Source organism: Aethina tumida, chromosome 4, assembly GCF_024364675.1.
Source record: "Aethina tumida isolate Nest 87 chromosome 4, icAetTumi1.1, whole genome shotgun sequence".
Taxonomy (NCBI): domain Eukaryota; kingdom Metazoa; phylum Arthropoda; class Insecta; order Coleoptera; family Nitidulidae; genus Aethina; species Aethina tumida.
The window spans coordinates 1,766,279-1,782,995 of NC_065438.1; the positions used below are offsets into that span (position 1 = coordinate 1,766,279).

The 16,717-nt window shown below is 29.5% G+C and overlaps 1 protein-coding gene across 4 annotated transcripts; it reads left to right on the top strand.

Annotated features, from left to right (window-relative positions):
- The first annotated feature begins 406 nt into the window (after positions 1-406).
- LOC109596357 (sodium- and chloride-dependent glycine transporter 1-like) lies at positions 407-16,318 on the top strand. 4 transcript variants are annotated; one of them, XM_049967049.1, is made up of 13 exons: positions 1,103-1,180; positions 13,569-13,717; positions 13,775-13,906; positions 13,968-14,122; positions 14,184-14,272; positions 14,324-14,591; positions 14,963-15,066; positions 15,117-15,354; positions 15,407-15,535; positions 15,590-15,790; positions 15,847-16,017; positions 16,071-16,170; positions 16,227-16,318. In XM_049967049.1, exons 2-13 carry the CDS (start codon positions 13,576-13,578, stop codon positions 16,274-16,276), a joined length of 1,779 nt encoding a protein of 592 aa, XP_049823006.1. In that variant the 5' UTR covers positions 1,103-1,180; positions 13,569-13,575; the 3' UTR covers positions 16,277-16,318. The 4 variants fall into 4 exon arrangements, with proteins under 4 accessions (XP_049823007.1, XP_049823004.1, XP_049823006.1 ...); XM_049967048.1 differs by lacking the exon at positions 1,103-1,180 and adding an exon at positions 13,260-13,404; XM_049967050.1 differs by lacking the exons at positions 13,569-13,717; positions 13,775-13,906; positions 13,968-14,122; ... (7 more) ...; positions 16,071-16,170; positions 16,227-16,318 and adding exons at positions 407-909; positions 11,543-11,700; positions 11,810-11,989; ... (1 more) ...; positions 12,452-12,741; positions 12,797-12,926 and having other exon boundaries at positions 964-1,180.
- Positions 16,319-16,717: the final 399 nt, after the last annotated feature.

A 16,717-nucleotide genomic window follows, 5' to 3' on the forward strand; every position in this document is an offset into this window, starting at 1 on the left:
ATTTAGATCAAATAACTAATATGGTACTAAAATTTTTTGAACATTGACAAAACAAACAAAAAAAGAATATTATTAGAAATATAAAAATTTTAAATTGTTTCTAATTAAAAAGATTAATTTTAGATATTAATAATTAAAAAAATATTAATAAATTATAATAAAATGTATGATAAAAAAAAAAATAAAAAACGTAGATAAATTTCTAAATTAGGTTTTCAATTTTTAATCAAAATTTTAAACTGTATTAAAAAAATAAACATTTTTAATCATTTACAAAGCAAAAAAAAATAACCGAAATACTTATACGAAACTAAATTAGAGATATTAATCATAAAAAATACTAAAATCAGTTAAAAAATGGCTGTCAAAATGGCATACATGTCAAAATTCTATGTTGTCATTTAGGTTAGAAATTTAGACATTATTTATTTATTTCTTGGAGCGTTCCCAAATTGAGTGTACAAAATGAACGAAACAACAGTGGACAAAGTCGAAGACGAAGCCTCCAAAATCAAAAGCTTCAGAACCCAACAGTACGAAAACCTGACGTGGTCTTCATCATTCGAGGCCCAAAGACGCAGCAGAGAAGAAAAAGAGTTACGTTTGAAGAACGGGAGATGCAAATTGTGCGGTTCATTTAAGAAAAAAATTAAGGAGTCGATTTTCGGAACCTACTTGCAGTGCTTCAACCAGGGGCAAACGCACAATGCGTTTTATAACGAGAACAAATTGATTATCACCAAGGACGAGATTGTGAGGATGATTCGGGAGGACAAAAAGAAATTTGAGGACAAAAACTCCATCTTTAACGGGTGTCTGGATATATTTTATGAGAAGCTGAAGAACTGCGACAAAATCGACTTGGATGCTTTGTTCGATATTGACAATATTACTTTGAGGCGTTCAAACGTGAGTACTCTTAGTGTGGTTAAAGTCTTCATGTTTTTGGTTGTTGTGTTTCAGATTAGTGAGGTGGATGATTGGATCAAGAATTTCAAAAACCTAAGACTGTTGATATTAAGTGACAACATGATAGAAGCTGTGCATGGCTGCAATTTACCCAGAAAGTTACATTACTTGGAGCTGTACGAGAACCACATAAAATCCGTCAAGGCACTTACGAATAACCCACCCAAAAAACTATTGTACTTAGGACTTGGATGTAACAGGATCACAACAGGTGAGGCCCGATTAGGAAATTTCACGTTTGGGTGAAACCTTTATTAAAACAGCCCCCTGGACAAAAACAGAAAAAAAAAATCGGAAAAAGAATAACGACAAATAAAGTATGATTGAATAAAAAACACAGAATGAGCAGACGGATGGCATTAGTTAAATTAAGGGGTTAATAAAATATGAGGTGTGCTGCAGCCGTACAGCTGAGACCTATTAACACAGCGACCAACGGTCATATAAACATATTATGATTTAATACCCCGAATGCAAAACCCGCGCGAATGTTCCTATTATTAATTATTATGGCCTCATAAAGGGCTTGTATAAACTTTTATCTCGTTTTGTCAGACTTTGTTGGTCCATCGGGCGCTGTCAGGCAACGCCATGCTGCAGCATAAAATGAAATGTGCGCGAATTTTTTTTCAGACGTGAAATATTTTACCGGCACCTCTGTGACATTTGATATAATGAGCCTGCTTATTTTGCATTTGAATTTTTTAATTAATATTTATATAGCTAATGCTGTGCAGTGTTTATTTTTTTTTGTTTTGTTAGTTCGGGGCCCGCGCTTTTGTATGGCCGGTGAAATATGGCGCACACGGACGGCTCTACGCGTACGGACGCACATTATGTCGCACTTACTTGCTGCTGTAAAATATTATGTATGGACTTTCATATTTAATTATTTTTTTTAATTAATATCACTGGGGACATAATCAGATTTTTCTGTTATACAAAAATAACTATAAATTTTGCTTCTACAGTTTTACAACAAAAAACAAAAATTATTATTTATTTTTGTATCATTAAATTGGAGAATGTACAGTAGTGGATGATTAATGATTAATAGAGTAGTTTTTCCATATTTCTAATAAAATATAAGGAATATTTGAAATAATTTATTTGTATTTAATAAATTTTCACATAAAAATTATAATTTAACTATAATTAGAAAAATATTAGTAATAGAAAATAGAAAAAATGTTGTTTTAGAAAAAGTAATTGGCGCCCAACTTCTGCGTTGGGCGCCACTTTAACCATACGTTGGCGCCCAACTTTTACGTTGGGCGCCAATTACTTTATATATATATAATTATATGTAAATACTCAAAAAACTAATATTACATCTAGTTATAATTTTATATATTTACTATTCAATATAATTCTGAAACAAACAAAGTCTCAAATTTTACTTAAATTTGTTGTTACCCTAAATTATATTAAATTAAAATAAATTATTAAATACAACATTGTTCATATTACATCAATTTAAAAATTTACTAAAATTAATAATTAAAATTTACTGAATATAACAAATCAAATAGAAATACGTATATGATTATAGATATAATATATGTTGATACAAAATAACAACAACAGGTAGGCACAAAGAAATTTATAAATATAAAATTATTAACAAACAAATATTTTGTAATAAATATTGTTTATTAAATTTATTAAAGGGAATAAAAAATATTATAAAGATATAATCAATAAACAATATATATCCTAGTATATTTATAGACAAAAGTTAAAAAATAAATCAACAAAAACACTAATAATAGTATTGACTAGCCACGTTGAAAAAAACAGAAAGATAAACAACGTATGTTAGTATATATTTATGGAAAATTGATTGCTGGTATTATTTTGTACTTAACATAATACTCAATCAACGTGTATTGTGTGTTATTATATTTATTTAAGCATATACCTCCTAATTACACGTATACCCATACACATCCAAATCGGAACTTGGAAAGTGGCACCATAATCACTTGCGGAGCAACCACAAAAGGCAACGTGCAGGTGTAACTTACCTCGTGATTGGGTTTCCTCTCTAGTGTGTGGCAATAAATCAGAAATCATTAGGTGACAAGCCAATTATGCATGCGAGCCCGTGATGAGCCTAAGTGACACTTGTGTGTGATCTCAGTCCGATGATTCTCCATTTATCAGTGTTTACAATGCCCGTTTCTGACAACGGCAACCACATCAATTATGGTTATGGATTTTACGCTTTTGTTAATTAATATCAAACGTATTGGTTGGCCATTTTGGTGGAGGCTGTATCACGGTGTAAAAAAATGTGTCAGTCAAGCTTAAGAATTTAAATGGCCAACTACAAATATCCAAATATTGAAGACAAAACACAAATAAATTGATTGAATTCACTAAAAACTTTATAGATCAATATTTATGATAATTTCTTAAAATACAAAATTTTATTAGTTAAAGAATATTATACTTTTATAAAATAAATAAGACCTTTAAGAATAAAAATTTAAATACACTAGATGGACATAAATATTGATTTAGTAAACCTTTAGTTTTTCTATATTTCCAATAAAATAAAGGAATATTTGAAATAAATTATTTGTATTTAATAAGTTTTGACATCAAATTTATAATTTATCTGTAATTAGAAAAATATTATAAATAGAAAATAGAAAAAATGTTGTTTTAGAAAAAGTAATTGGCGCCCAACTTTTGCGTTGGGCGCCACTTTAGCCATACATTGGCGCCCAACTTATATGTTGGGCGCCAATTACTTTTTTCCAAAACAACATTTTTTCTATTTACAAACAAAATATTTGTTGATTATTTGAGAAACGTGTAGTTTTTGTCCATGTTAAGTGAATAAAAAAAATTGAAAATATTATTTGCCTCCATCACAATGTTAACAAACAATCCAATTTGAGTAATTATTAATTAAAAATATAATTGGTATGAGTTCAGTGAAAAATCAAACATGTTAGTTTTGTAAAATGTGTAATTAAAGGTAAGAGTATAAATTTTTAATTGCCATTATTAATTAATAAATAAACAAGGGTGATATTTTAATTAAAAATTTCGAATTAGGAGAGCTATGGGCAAATTTAAAAATAATATTTCCATGAGATTCGCAACGGTCGGACATCGATGCAACACAAATAATTATTAATTAATTTGTTCATTTGCAGATGAATATGTTTACTTTCGGCCCCATCAAAGTTCGAAATATACGTTGCAAAACTAAATAAGCAAATTAATCGGATATTTATTTAATATAATAACCAATTCAATTAACCTCTAAAAAATCGAATATTTAAATGAATATAAAATAATTGAAAATACAAAAAAATTAAAATTTATCTACCACAAATTTATGGGTGTGAATTATTGAAAATTAAATTTTACCACAACAAAAATGTGTAAAATAATTGAATTAATTAAATCTATTTTAAGTACTTTTTATCACATTTTATTGTACGTGAAATACACCGAAAAATATTAAGAAACAAGTTTTAGCTGTAAATTTTATATACTATATTTTAAAATAATGTTTCATAATAAAATTAACTAAATTAATTAAAAATTTAATATTGAAATATCATTGTATAGAAAGTACAATTTAAAAATAATAGTGAAACAAAAGTTAATGTTAGAATAATAATTATAAATAATTTAATGTTAATTTTTATCCCCACTTAAAAATCTATGGATTAAAAACATATTAATTTATTTAATATGTTAAAATATTATTTATAATGTGCTTTAATAATTATAATTATAATAATGAATAAATTTTAATATAATCATTAATAAATAATATGTCCCACTAAAAAATTAAAATTTTCTGATTACAACAATTTTACTCGGATTAAATTCTCAGATTTATTTAGTCATTCCATTTAGTCCATTATTGCTTATAAATCCGTTTCAACAAAAAATCCATTGTTCGCAGAAAGAACACGCATATGATAGACTAGTATGGCTTCATTAAATCATTATTTATTGGTTATTTATTTAATGACTCTCAATATTATTGGTAACTGATTTATTGCCGATATAATTCTCTGAAATGATGCTCAGCTCCGCGAGTCTGGAACCACAAAATACGTCGGACAGGGGATTATTGCATACGTAAATGCTTGAAAATAGTCACAATCAGTAAAATTACAATGTTTGTCTACTGCAATTTACGACCAACCCCTAAACCCTTAAGACACAATAATTGTTTTTAGTTTAGCCGCCAACAAAGTTGTATTTATTGCACATGTGACACCATTAAACCTCATTATTCGAAGACAGACCGAAAGTTTATCTAATACGGGGACAATAAATTAATGAGAATCACCGAAGCCAAAGGTGTTCCACTACGGATGGTTCATTTACAATGCCCATTAGAACAGTTCGGGGGATAATCTGGTCTCGTTAGTTAGCGGCAGCCATTATAAAATTTATATGTACGTAAATTTTACGACGGTCGCCACTATTGTCGGGCCATTTAATTAAATAAGTTCTGTTTAACAACATTTTTTTTACTGGAAAAACTTCATTAATTTATGTAACTAAAACACTCATTTTACAGGTGCCTTTTTAACTTATTACTTAAAGGATTTTCTATAAAAGTGTCTAAGTTTCTATTTTAGATTAATTTTTACATGTATATTAAATGTAGTTTATTGTAATTTTGGTGTTAATTTAAATGGAACTTACCTTTCCTTGGACAATGAAATTAGAGATTACTGAAAAATAAATTATATATTAGATTAAAATTATTACGAAAATGTAAAAAGATAAAAAAATACGATCAAAAACAGAATCTTTTTGCTCACACCCAACTGTACAGGATTGTTTCCGACAATTTCTAAAATTTCTTCCTCAATTTCCGCCATTCATCGTCACGCCTGGCCATCCAACATGCCTCTTTTTGTTGCTCCTTTTGCATATCCTGCATCACGAACCTTTGTACAACGTAAACAAACACCAACAGTGTCGTGACACACACTGGATGATTTCTTGTAGGAAATATTTCCGGATACAAGTGAAATATATCCAAGACTTTTTTTATCAATTTTTCTTTTTTTTGTTAATTTACATATATTAAATTTTAATGAGTGTATTTAAATTGCTTAACAAGTGTGAAAAAAGTATTTTAAAAATTCTTTAAATTTAAAATTTATTTCAACAACGAAGTTTTTCCATATTTCTAATAAAATAAAGGAATATTTGAAATAATTTATTTGTATTTAATAAATTTTAACATAAAAATTATAATTTCACTGTAATTAGAAAAATATTAGTAACAGAAAATGGAAAAAATATTGTTTCAGAAAAAGTAATTGGCGCCCAACTTTTGCGTTGGGCGCCATTTTAACCAAATATTGGCGCCCAACTTATGTGTTAAGTTGGGCGCCAATTAATTTTTATAAAATAACGTTTTCCTATTTTCAAACAATATTTTTTGATTAATTGAGCAATATTAGAAACTATTAGTTAAATAAATATTATACTTTTATGAATTAAATGGTATAAACTCTAATTTTGACTAAAAACTTTGTAAAAGAATGTTTTGAAATCAGTTAATTAACTTTGTCTTTTGTAGTTAATTAATAATAGATTTTAATAATATCTCAAAATCACTCCACCATTTTTAGAAATAAAGTTTTTCAAATATTTTACAGTTAATTAAGGTTTATTTAGAAATTTTAAGGAGATAAATATTTTATATTATATAAAACATAGTTTATATGAAAAAGATTATTCATTTTTTTATCAATTTAATCACTAGTTAATGTGAAAATTAATAAATAATAAATTCAGTTAATATTTATAAATAAGAATATTTTCCAATTAATGATTAAAATAAAATTTAAAATTTTTGAATGGCTTATTTCCATATTTGCCATTAAAATTATTCGGTTAGACCACACCGCACAGCCGAATTCATTACGTGATGAGCTCGTTTATCATCATTAGTTTCGCGCGATATAATTAAATTTTTGCTCCGAATTACTTATATGATTAATCATCAGGAATATGTAAATTCCCCGGTCCAGGTAATACATTCTAATTCTAAAATAACGAGCCATTAGATGCGACACAAAAACTCAATATTCCGCGTTTGCGAATATGTAACCCCTCTCGGCGTTTCGAAGCGTTTTTGTTTTGGATTCGTAGTCTTATTTCTTTGCCGGCGCTCGGATGCTGCGGCGTCGGCCTCGCTCATCATTTAAACAGCGTTTTCGTTTCAAAACGCCAATGATATATTCCTTCGTCATTAGGACCAACTTTTGCGTTGGGCGCCATTTTAGTCATATATTTTTTGACATATATTGGCGCCCAACGTAATATATTGTTGGGCGCCAACTACTTTTTTCTAAAACAACATTTTTTCTATTTTGAAATAAAATATTTTTTTATTATTTGAGAAACATAAGTTTAATTTTTTATATTCAAATTAATTATTTTATTTTTTATTTTATTATTATTTTTATTTTATAAATTAAAATTATTAATTCTGATCCAAAATATATAATATATTTTATTCATTTTGTAGAATTCTTTTGTCTTGAAAATTAGAAAATACAGGGAAAAATAAGAGAAAATATATGTGTTATCCTCTAAATTAAAACAAAAAAATAAGTTGAACTATATAAAATTTGTGATTCGAAGAATGTGTATGAAATTTCTCATAACCAGTAAACTAGTATTATTTATATGATGATAATATAAAAAGTAATAAAGAACATTGTGTTGGCCAATTAGGAAATCCAGTAGACATTTTAATTCCATAGTTTTTGTTGTAGCTATTCTTATCGCGACGTTTATGTTTCCCGTAGTTATGCATACAGATATGGCACAGCTAGTTTAACTGGTACATGTCCCATCAAGTTTTATTGCGCGCCACCTTATCAGCGAAATAATATATTCTATAATTAAACAATCCTCGGAACAGTAAAAGTTATGTTAAGGGGAAGTGTAAAATTAAACAAGAAAATCCGCGAAAACATCACGTACAACTTTTAAAACCGTGTCATTAACTATGACTAATGGTTTCCTACATCCACTGCAACCGCACTGAATAATAACTCTTTTCAAACTAAAGGACAAACAAGAATTATGCACGAACTCTGGGCTGCCCTGCCCTGCCTTATTTTACTCTTCGCCGAAAGCCTGAACTTGAGCATACTTTACATTCTAGAAATTAATTTATCGAATGTGTCCAGATGTCAAATTTTGTGTCGTTAATCTAAAACTCGTCATGTATTATCATACTCCATCATTTTTGACTACCAACAATTAATAATTACCTTTTCTACATTTATTTTTACACACATAATATATCAATTCTAACTAACAAACCCTTAATTTAATTTTTTACTTACTGTGGTAGCAATAATATTATAGAAAATAGAAAAAGATGTGGTTTTTGTAAAAAGTAATTGGCGCCCAACACACAAGTTGGGCGCCAATGTATGGCTAAAGTGGCGCCCAACGCAAAAGTTGGGCGCCAATTACTTTTTCTAAAACAACATTTTTTCTATTTTCTATTACTAATATTTTTCTTATTACAGTTAAATTATAATGTTTATGTTAAAATTTAATAAATATAAAAAAATTATTTCAAATATTCCTTTATTTATAAATACAATTCAAGAAATTTGAGAAGAGATGGGCCAAAATTATAAAACAAAAAGGATTCTGACTAAAAATCTGCTTAAAAATTAAAGTTGCTACATTTATGTGCAGCTCTGACAATGAGAAATTGGTGTAAATAATAAATTCCCCCAAATAGATTAGGATGAAACTAAGAAACAATTAATAAATAAACCGTTGCCCCTTTAATTGGTAAAGAACACGACATCCGGAAATGAATTTAGCAATTTTCAAGTCTACGCCGACCACGTCCGTGTTGTCGTGCGTCCGTCCGACAAACAGGGACACATTATTATTATTTTATAATCAATCGCCAGAAAATTGCGGACATTCGTGAACGGAGCGGAGTACGGGAGAGCGACGTAAAAGTTTTAGTGTGGGTAATTTCTCCCCGAGGCATACGGACATACGTCCCGGCCCCGCCGCCACGCCACGGCACCGTATTCTTAATAATGTAGTACCAGTCCACTACAAGGCGACTTGATGGCTTCAGGAAAATGAACTCAATTTTTATAGACTTGTTTAAATATTTCACCCGCGCCGTCCGGCCGGTCCGGCTGTTATCTGACCATTTTTCAATGTCTCCACTGATCATGTGCACGTACGACCTTTTTCATTTCGGACCGAATTGTTTTATTAAATATAAATTCGCCTGAATGTCATAACGTTTCTTCACGGTTTTATATTCATTTGGCCTTTCGGCGGCCTTTTATTTTTTCGTTTTATGTTCGCTTCGACTTTTAACCAAATTGCAGATGGTGATGCCCATCGTTACATAGAAAAGTAATTAATAAAAGAGAGCGATTAGGTATTTTACTAATTAATAATGTTTTATTATGTGCAATAAATAAGTGTTGGATATTAAAATGTTCAAAAAATAATATATTCAAGAATAAAATATTAATTGAAGAAAGGGATTAGAAATTTTATGATATAGTCAATTTTATTATTTTTATCTAAATCAATAATTTAATTAATTAATTTTGATTTTCTAAAATTGAATTTGTTAATTTTAATTTTTAAGTTTAATTTCTTAAAATTTGTTACTAACTGTATTTTTTTTTTAATTCGTTAATTTTAATTTTCTTAATGTTTAATTTAAATTAATTGTAATTAAACAAATTTACTAAATTTAAAAATTGAAGCTTAAAAATTAAAATTAACCAATAACATAAAAAATAAAATAAATAATTTAAATTTATAAAAATTAAAATTTATCATTTACATTAAAAAAAAATTAAATTTAAAAAAATTAAATATTTTATTTATCACAATTAGAAAATTAAAATTAAGAGATTAAATTAAAAAAAAAATAAAATAAGTAACTTAAAAATTAAAATTTATCAATTAAATTTAAAAATATTAAATTATCAATTAAAATTTATGACAATTAAAAAATTAAAATTAAAAAAATTAAAAATAACAATTTAAATTAAAAAAAATATATAAAAATTAGTCTACTTTTCTAAATTAAACACATTAATTAATAATATAATTTGCTAATTTTAATTTTTAAACTTAATATTTTAAATTTTATTAATTTAAATATCTAATTTTAATATTCTAAGTTTAACTTCAGAATTAAATTTATTATTCTTTTTTTGTAATTTATTCAGTTAATTTAAATTTCTTATGCTTATTTTTTTAATTTTTAAATATATATTATTAATTTTTTTTATCTTTTTATTTTAATTTGTTAATTTTAATTTTTTAAATTTCATTTAACATTCATTAACATTTTTTAAGCTTAATTTTCTGATTTTTATAAATTTAAATCACCCATTTTACTTTATTTTCAATTTAGTTAATCAAATTTAAGTCCTTAAACTTAATTTTTAAAATTTTATAAATTTTAATTAAGGATATTATTATTTCTAGTCAAATTAGTTAATATTTACATTTTTAATTAAATTTTTTAAAATTAATTAAGTTAATATCAATAATTTAATTAATTAATTTTAATTTTTTAAGTTCAGTATTTTAAATTTTATTAATTTAAATTTCTAATTTAATTTTTTTTAATTTAAATAGTTAATTTTACTTACTTATTAAGTCCTTAAGTTTAATCTTTTAAATTTTATAAATTTAAAGTGGTACTTTAATCTGTTAATTTTAATGATATTGACTTTTTTTTTAAATTTATAAATTTAAATTAATAATTTTATTAGTTTTATAATTTAGTTGGTTCATTTTAATTACTTAAGCTTATCTTTTTAATATGATTAGTTAGTTTTATTTTTTAAATTTAATAATTATATTTTAATTCGTATATTTTAATTTTATAAACTTATTTAATTGATTAATCAATTGATTGATTTTAACTTTAATGTACTGTAAGTACATGTGCCTTTTAGCACCTGTATGTTTAACACCTGAATAATTAAATCGAACTGTCTGGCAATAATTTAAAATAGTTAAAGACCGTCTGAAAATAATTTGTCGTGAGAAATGACGTTGACACGAATGGAAACAATAAATATTTTATGAACGCGTGTTCGGACCAGATAATAATATAGTAGTAAAATAAATAAAACGCGGGGGCCGGAATGGCGAGGAGCACTTCGCAGGTGATTTTCCATGGGAAGCGAACACCCGTCCGCCAACCTAATAGCTCCAATTCATCAATGAATATTTTATTTCTACTTTATATATATGGATCACACATATGTCTGTGTGTGTGTGTGTGTCAGTTTGTGTGATTTCAAACAACGATTTGTTATTTTGATTAACCATTTGCTTTGTTAAACTCGTCAAATAAAATTGGAAATATTCAAATTTTCTACTCAATTTATATATTTTATTAGTTATTAATATGAGGAGGTTAAAAAAAATACAACTATTTATTGTAATAAAAAAAGAAACAAAAACAAATTTATTATTTTAATATTTCAGTATCAAACAAAGAGTTTTTACAGTGAGCACAGATAATTTCATCTTTCAGAAAGCGACCTACATCTATTAGCGAGTAGCAAGCAATTCCGGCATCTGAAAGTATTGGATCTCTGTAACAACGACATCTATAACCTAAAGGAAGTATTATGTCAGCTTTCTCAACTGAAAACTTTAATTGCGCTGTCGCTGGAAGGCAACCCTTGTTCGGTAAAATCTTACAGTATTATTCAATTAAAGTATCCTGCTAACATTTCCTGCAACGAGCGTTATTTGTTGCCGGAAAATATAGATGGCGTCAACAGTGTTTAATCCGCAGGTAGTAAAAAGTTATAAGTCTATGGTCCTGCGCATTTTTCCGGAGCTCAATTATTTGGATAATACTCAAATAATGAACGAGGACAAAGTTTACGACGATAAATGCTACGCAAATTCCACCTGTGCAGCTTGCTTCTTTGAAAGTCACAGAATTCTTGGCCTGCCAAAACCTCCCAAAGAAGTAACTAGCTTAAATTACAACAGTGTTCATTTTTATATTAAAATTAAAATGTTTAGAAAAAGAAAGGAGTGAAACAAACGTTCCATTTCGAAGTAAATTTGCCATTACTAGAAGAGGCTCATGAGCAGGAGCCCGATAATCCATATGTCAGTGAGCCAACCTCATCACGAGACTCATCCACGTCCCCAAAAGGCAAAAAAGGAAAAAACAAATTCAACCCATACAAATATCCAAACGAATACAACGCCTCCATGAAAAAAATAAAAAACTATGCCTTTATGACCGAAAGAAAGCCTTGGAAGGCCAACATTTATTTCGACCCCATTCGAATTGAGTCACCGGAAAATGACCTGAGAGCCATGAGGGACACGTTCCAAAGTGCTGTGAATGTTAAATTAGTATATTTAAGAGTAAGTTATAAAATTCTAAGTGTAATTATAATTACAGTCTGTTTGTCGTTAGTTCTCACCTCCTAAGAAGGAAGTAAAAGGTAAAAAAGCCAAAGACAAAAAGGACAAAAAGGGCAAAAAGGGCAAAAAAGATAAAGGTAGTAAAGTAAGCAAAGATGAAACCGAAGAAGACAAACCACCTGAAATTCCCGAGCCACCTCAGGAAGAAATTTTAAAACGCATCACCCTGGCAAACTTTTATTGCCACCTCCATTACATTAATTGGAGCGACACCACTTTGGACTATTATTGGGCACTCGTCCCCGAAGCTAGTCCCATTGCCATTCCAGTGGAGGGAAGCCTGTCGGTAATAACATTTTTTGGACCATTGAACACCTTGACATGTAAGGTATTTCAGGCAATAATGTACGGCAAAGCTAGTAAGGCGAAGAAGCCCAAAAAGGAGAAGAAGCCTAAAGACGACGAAGCGACAGCTGAACTGACCAGAAGTCAGGTGAATGTGAAGGCTCTTACGACGAAACAACCAGCACCAACTGTGTTTACGATTCAAGTAGGTTTCGGACTTCAAAGGATTCCATGATGGAGATACTTTAATTACTTGAGATTAATCTAAATTAAGATTCATTAATAAAGTGTTCATAATTAATTTTTTACTCCTTTTTGTAATTTAAGTTGGAAAACAATTCATTCTTTGGTTGTTTTATAATTAAGATTAAAGGCGTCATATCATTAATGCACAAATAATTTTAATGAGTTTTTGATAATAATATAAAATCGTACAACATGAGCAGTTGGTTATAGTGGTCTTCCTTTGTCAGACTAGATCTATTATAAGCGGTGAATCTTAAAGTGATGATACGTATAGAAGATCACTACACAAATTTAAAGTGCTATCATAGAATAAAAATAAATTACTGCCAATTGAATAATAACCATACTAAAACGTCTTGGTAGTATTTGACAAGTGCAACAACAAGAAGGTTATACTCCAACCAAATAGGAACAGTAAGTAGTAGCACGTATTTATAAATAGAAATTTGTCAGTTTTAGACAAAAGTTGTGAACGTGATTTAACTGTAAAATACTTATCTACAAATGCTATCAGCATCAATTTATGTACCTTACAGATTTACGTCCACATTTTTAATTACAACATAAATTCATTCTAGTTTTCCAATGGCTCCAATTGAGTCCAAAAATTTACCCGAGAGGGACAAATGGGCAAACAAAACAGAATTTTTTTTATCCTGCTTAGGATATGCCATCGGAATTGGGAACGTTTGGAGGTTCCCTTACTTGTGTTACAGAAGTGGAGGAGGTGAGTACAATACTATGATGTTTTTATTTACTTGCCTGACGTTCACTTCAATTTAAGGTGCCTTCCTAATACCGTACTTCCTGATGCTGTTTACTTGTGGTATCCCCCTGTTTTTTATGGAAACTTCTTTGGGGCAGTTTGCTAGCACAGGACTATTAACGTTGTTCAAAATATCACCGATATTTAAAGGTTATACTTTGGGTCATTTCATATATTTAACAAGCTATTAAACATTCAATTAACATTTTAGGAACTGGCTATGCTATTATAATAGTAAACTTCATAGTGTCAACCTACTTCACCACAATATACGCATACCCAATAAATTACCTCCTTTTTTGCTTCCAATCGCCACTACCGTGGTCGGACTGTAACCACCCTTGGAACACCGAGAAGTGCGTCGAAGTAAGTTCAAACTAATGGAATTAAATGCGTTTCTAATCTTTTTGTTTGCCCATTTTAACAGATTGGTTTGAATAAAATCGTGAACCAGACGGCACTCAAGCTGAACGTCCACTCTGGAAACCTGGTGACTCCAGCCGATGAATTCTTCCAGTACGTTGACAAACAATTTACTTGACATTAATTAACATTAATTTCTTCCAGCAAGAAAATCTTGGACATTTCGTCCGGAATCGACGAAGTTGGCTCAGTGGTTTGGACCTTGTTCTTCTGCAATTTGTTTGCCTGGATCGTAACATACTTGTGTCTGATTAAAGGGGTGAAAACAGTGGGAAAGCTCGTGTATTTTACTGCTACTTTTCCTTTTGTGATACTAATTATTCTCTTTGTACGGGGCGTAACCCTACCTGGGGCATGGGAAGGCATCAAGTTCTACATCTACCCACAATGGGATCAGCTTACTAATTTAAAGGTAAATTGGTAAAATTAATTTGGTTTAATCAGTCAAAAATTATTAGGGAATAAAATTAATTTTGTTTTGAAAGCCTTGAACACATTGTAATGTGATAGGGGTGATTATTAATCACGACCACATTTTATTGGTAAAACGTTTAAGGAGGAAATTACATTCACCGAGATTTCCAGATACTGTCCTACCTTCCTAGTGAAAGGGAGGCTGAACCTAGATATCTGTCCTTTACATCAGCAAAGGGACTCCCACGCTTATAATTATTTTCCTATATTTACTCCTAATATTACGTTACAAAACTTTAGTCTCAAGACTGACTTACTTGGAATAAAGGACATTTAGTAGTTATAAGTAAATATTAATAAAATAAACAGGTGTGGGCTGATGCAGCTCTTCAGATATTCTTCTCGTTGGGACCAGGATGGGGTGGCTTAGTCAGCATGGCCAGTTTCAATGACTTCAACAACAACAACAAACGGTTTGTGCATTAAATTAAACAATATAACTCAACTAAAATATTTATTTTAGTGATTCCATTTTGGTGCCAATAATAAACTGTGGCACCAGTGTTTTCGCAGGATTCGTCGTATTTTCAGTCATAGGTTTCATGTCTCATGAAACTGGCATTCCTGTTGCAACGGTGGCAACTGAGGGGCCAGGATTAGCTTTTGTGACTTACGCTGAGGCACTGTCGCTGATGCCTTTGCCTCATATTTGGTCGGTTTTATTTTTCCTCATGCTGTTCTTCCTTGGTTTGGATAGTCAGGTTTGTAAACAACTTAAAATAAGAATTTTAAGGAACTAAGCGATGTTTTTAGTTTGTCCAAATTGAGGCTGTAATAGCCAGCATCATAGATGAGTACCCAGTTTTGAGGAGGCACAAAATGACTGTGACGTTTGGAGTTTGCCTATCCATGACCATATTCTCCACTCTATACGTAACAAACGTGAGTATCATTTACTCTAATCACAAATATTTACTTATTCAGGACGTGTTTCAGGCAGGAATGTATTGGCTGCAATTATTCGATTGGTATTCGGCATCGATTTCAGTAATAACAATTTGTCTAATAGAAATCATCATAGTTGGATGGATTTACGGGATAAATAACTTCGTTAAGGACGTTGAGTTTATGATACAGGAGAAGGTACATCGATTTTGGGTGCTTTCCTGGAGATACACGAATCCTTTAATATTATCAGTATGTTTACCTTAATTTAATGTGGGATAAAATCTAATAATAAATGTGAATTGCAGTTCCTGTTGGCCACCGCAATTTTATATAGTGGTCGAATCAGTTACAATGGGGTATCATATCCATCTTGGGCAATATCTTTCGGATGGTTGAGCTGTGCAAGCTCCATTGTGTGCATCCCACTATATGCGTTTTATAGGCTTCTATATTATGAGGAAGGGGATATTATAGAGGTAAATATTCTACATAAATGGGTCATAAATCTCAATAATCATTTTAATTACAGAGAATTAAATCCTCTTTAAAATGTGCCAAAGAATGGGGTCCTGCCAAAACTGAAGACTTGAAAAACTGGATGTTACACGTTCAATTGAAAAGGCTAAAAAGTAAGTTGTCAACAACAATTTAACTTCCTCGTTAAGGTTTTTATTAATTATTTTAGGCACAGAACAGGATATATTACACGATCAATTTGTACAACTCTCTGTTTAGTATTAATAAGTTTTTTGATCAATAAATCTATGTTTAGTCAAACTATGGTATTTAATGTTGTGTTCAATATTGCACCTTAGACGTTTGACATCGTTACTTCGTTGCCACGATAACAGAGGCAAAAATATAATAGAAACAAGTTCATTGTACGGAATAGAGCCACGTACACATAGGCGGGTTTTCAATCATCAACTTTTGACGTACTTTTTTCTCAGCCAGTCAGTTTCTTAAATCAGACTACTCAGTGGAGTTGAGGGCAACTTAAATTATATCGTTTAGGTATTAATTAAAGGCAGACATGTTGTCTGAACTCCTTGAAACAAAAGCATATTATATAAATCTAACGTTAAACTAAATTAATTAGTGTGTTTCAGTCAAGTACATGTAACATAAACCTTTAAAATAATTTATACACAACTAGGACATGTAAAAACAGGACTG

Bases quoted from the DNA above. Each gene is read 5' to 3' on its own strand.
- LOC109596357 (XM_049967047.1), top strand. From the start codon at position 466: ATGAACGAAACAACAGTGGACAAAGTCGAAGACGAAGCCTCCAAAATC. The intron at 11,990-12,045 runs GTAACTAGCTTA...TAAAATGTTTAG, and splicing joins TGCCAAAACCTCCCAAAGAA to AAAAAGAAAGGAGTGAAACA. The intron at 12,746-12,796 runs GTAATAACATTT...AAGGTATTTCAG, and splicing joins CAGTGGAGGGAAGCCTGTCG to GCAATAATGTACGGCAAAGC.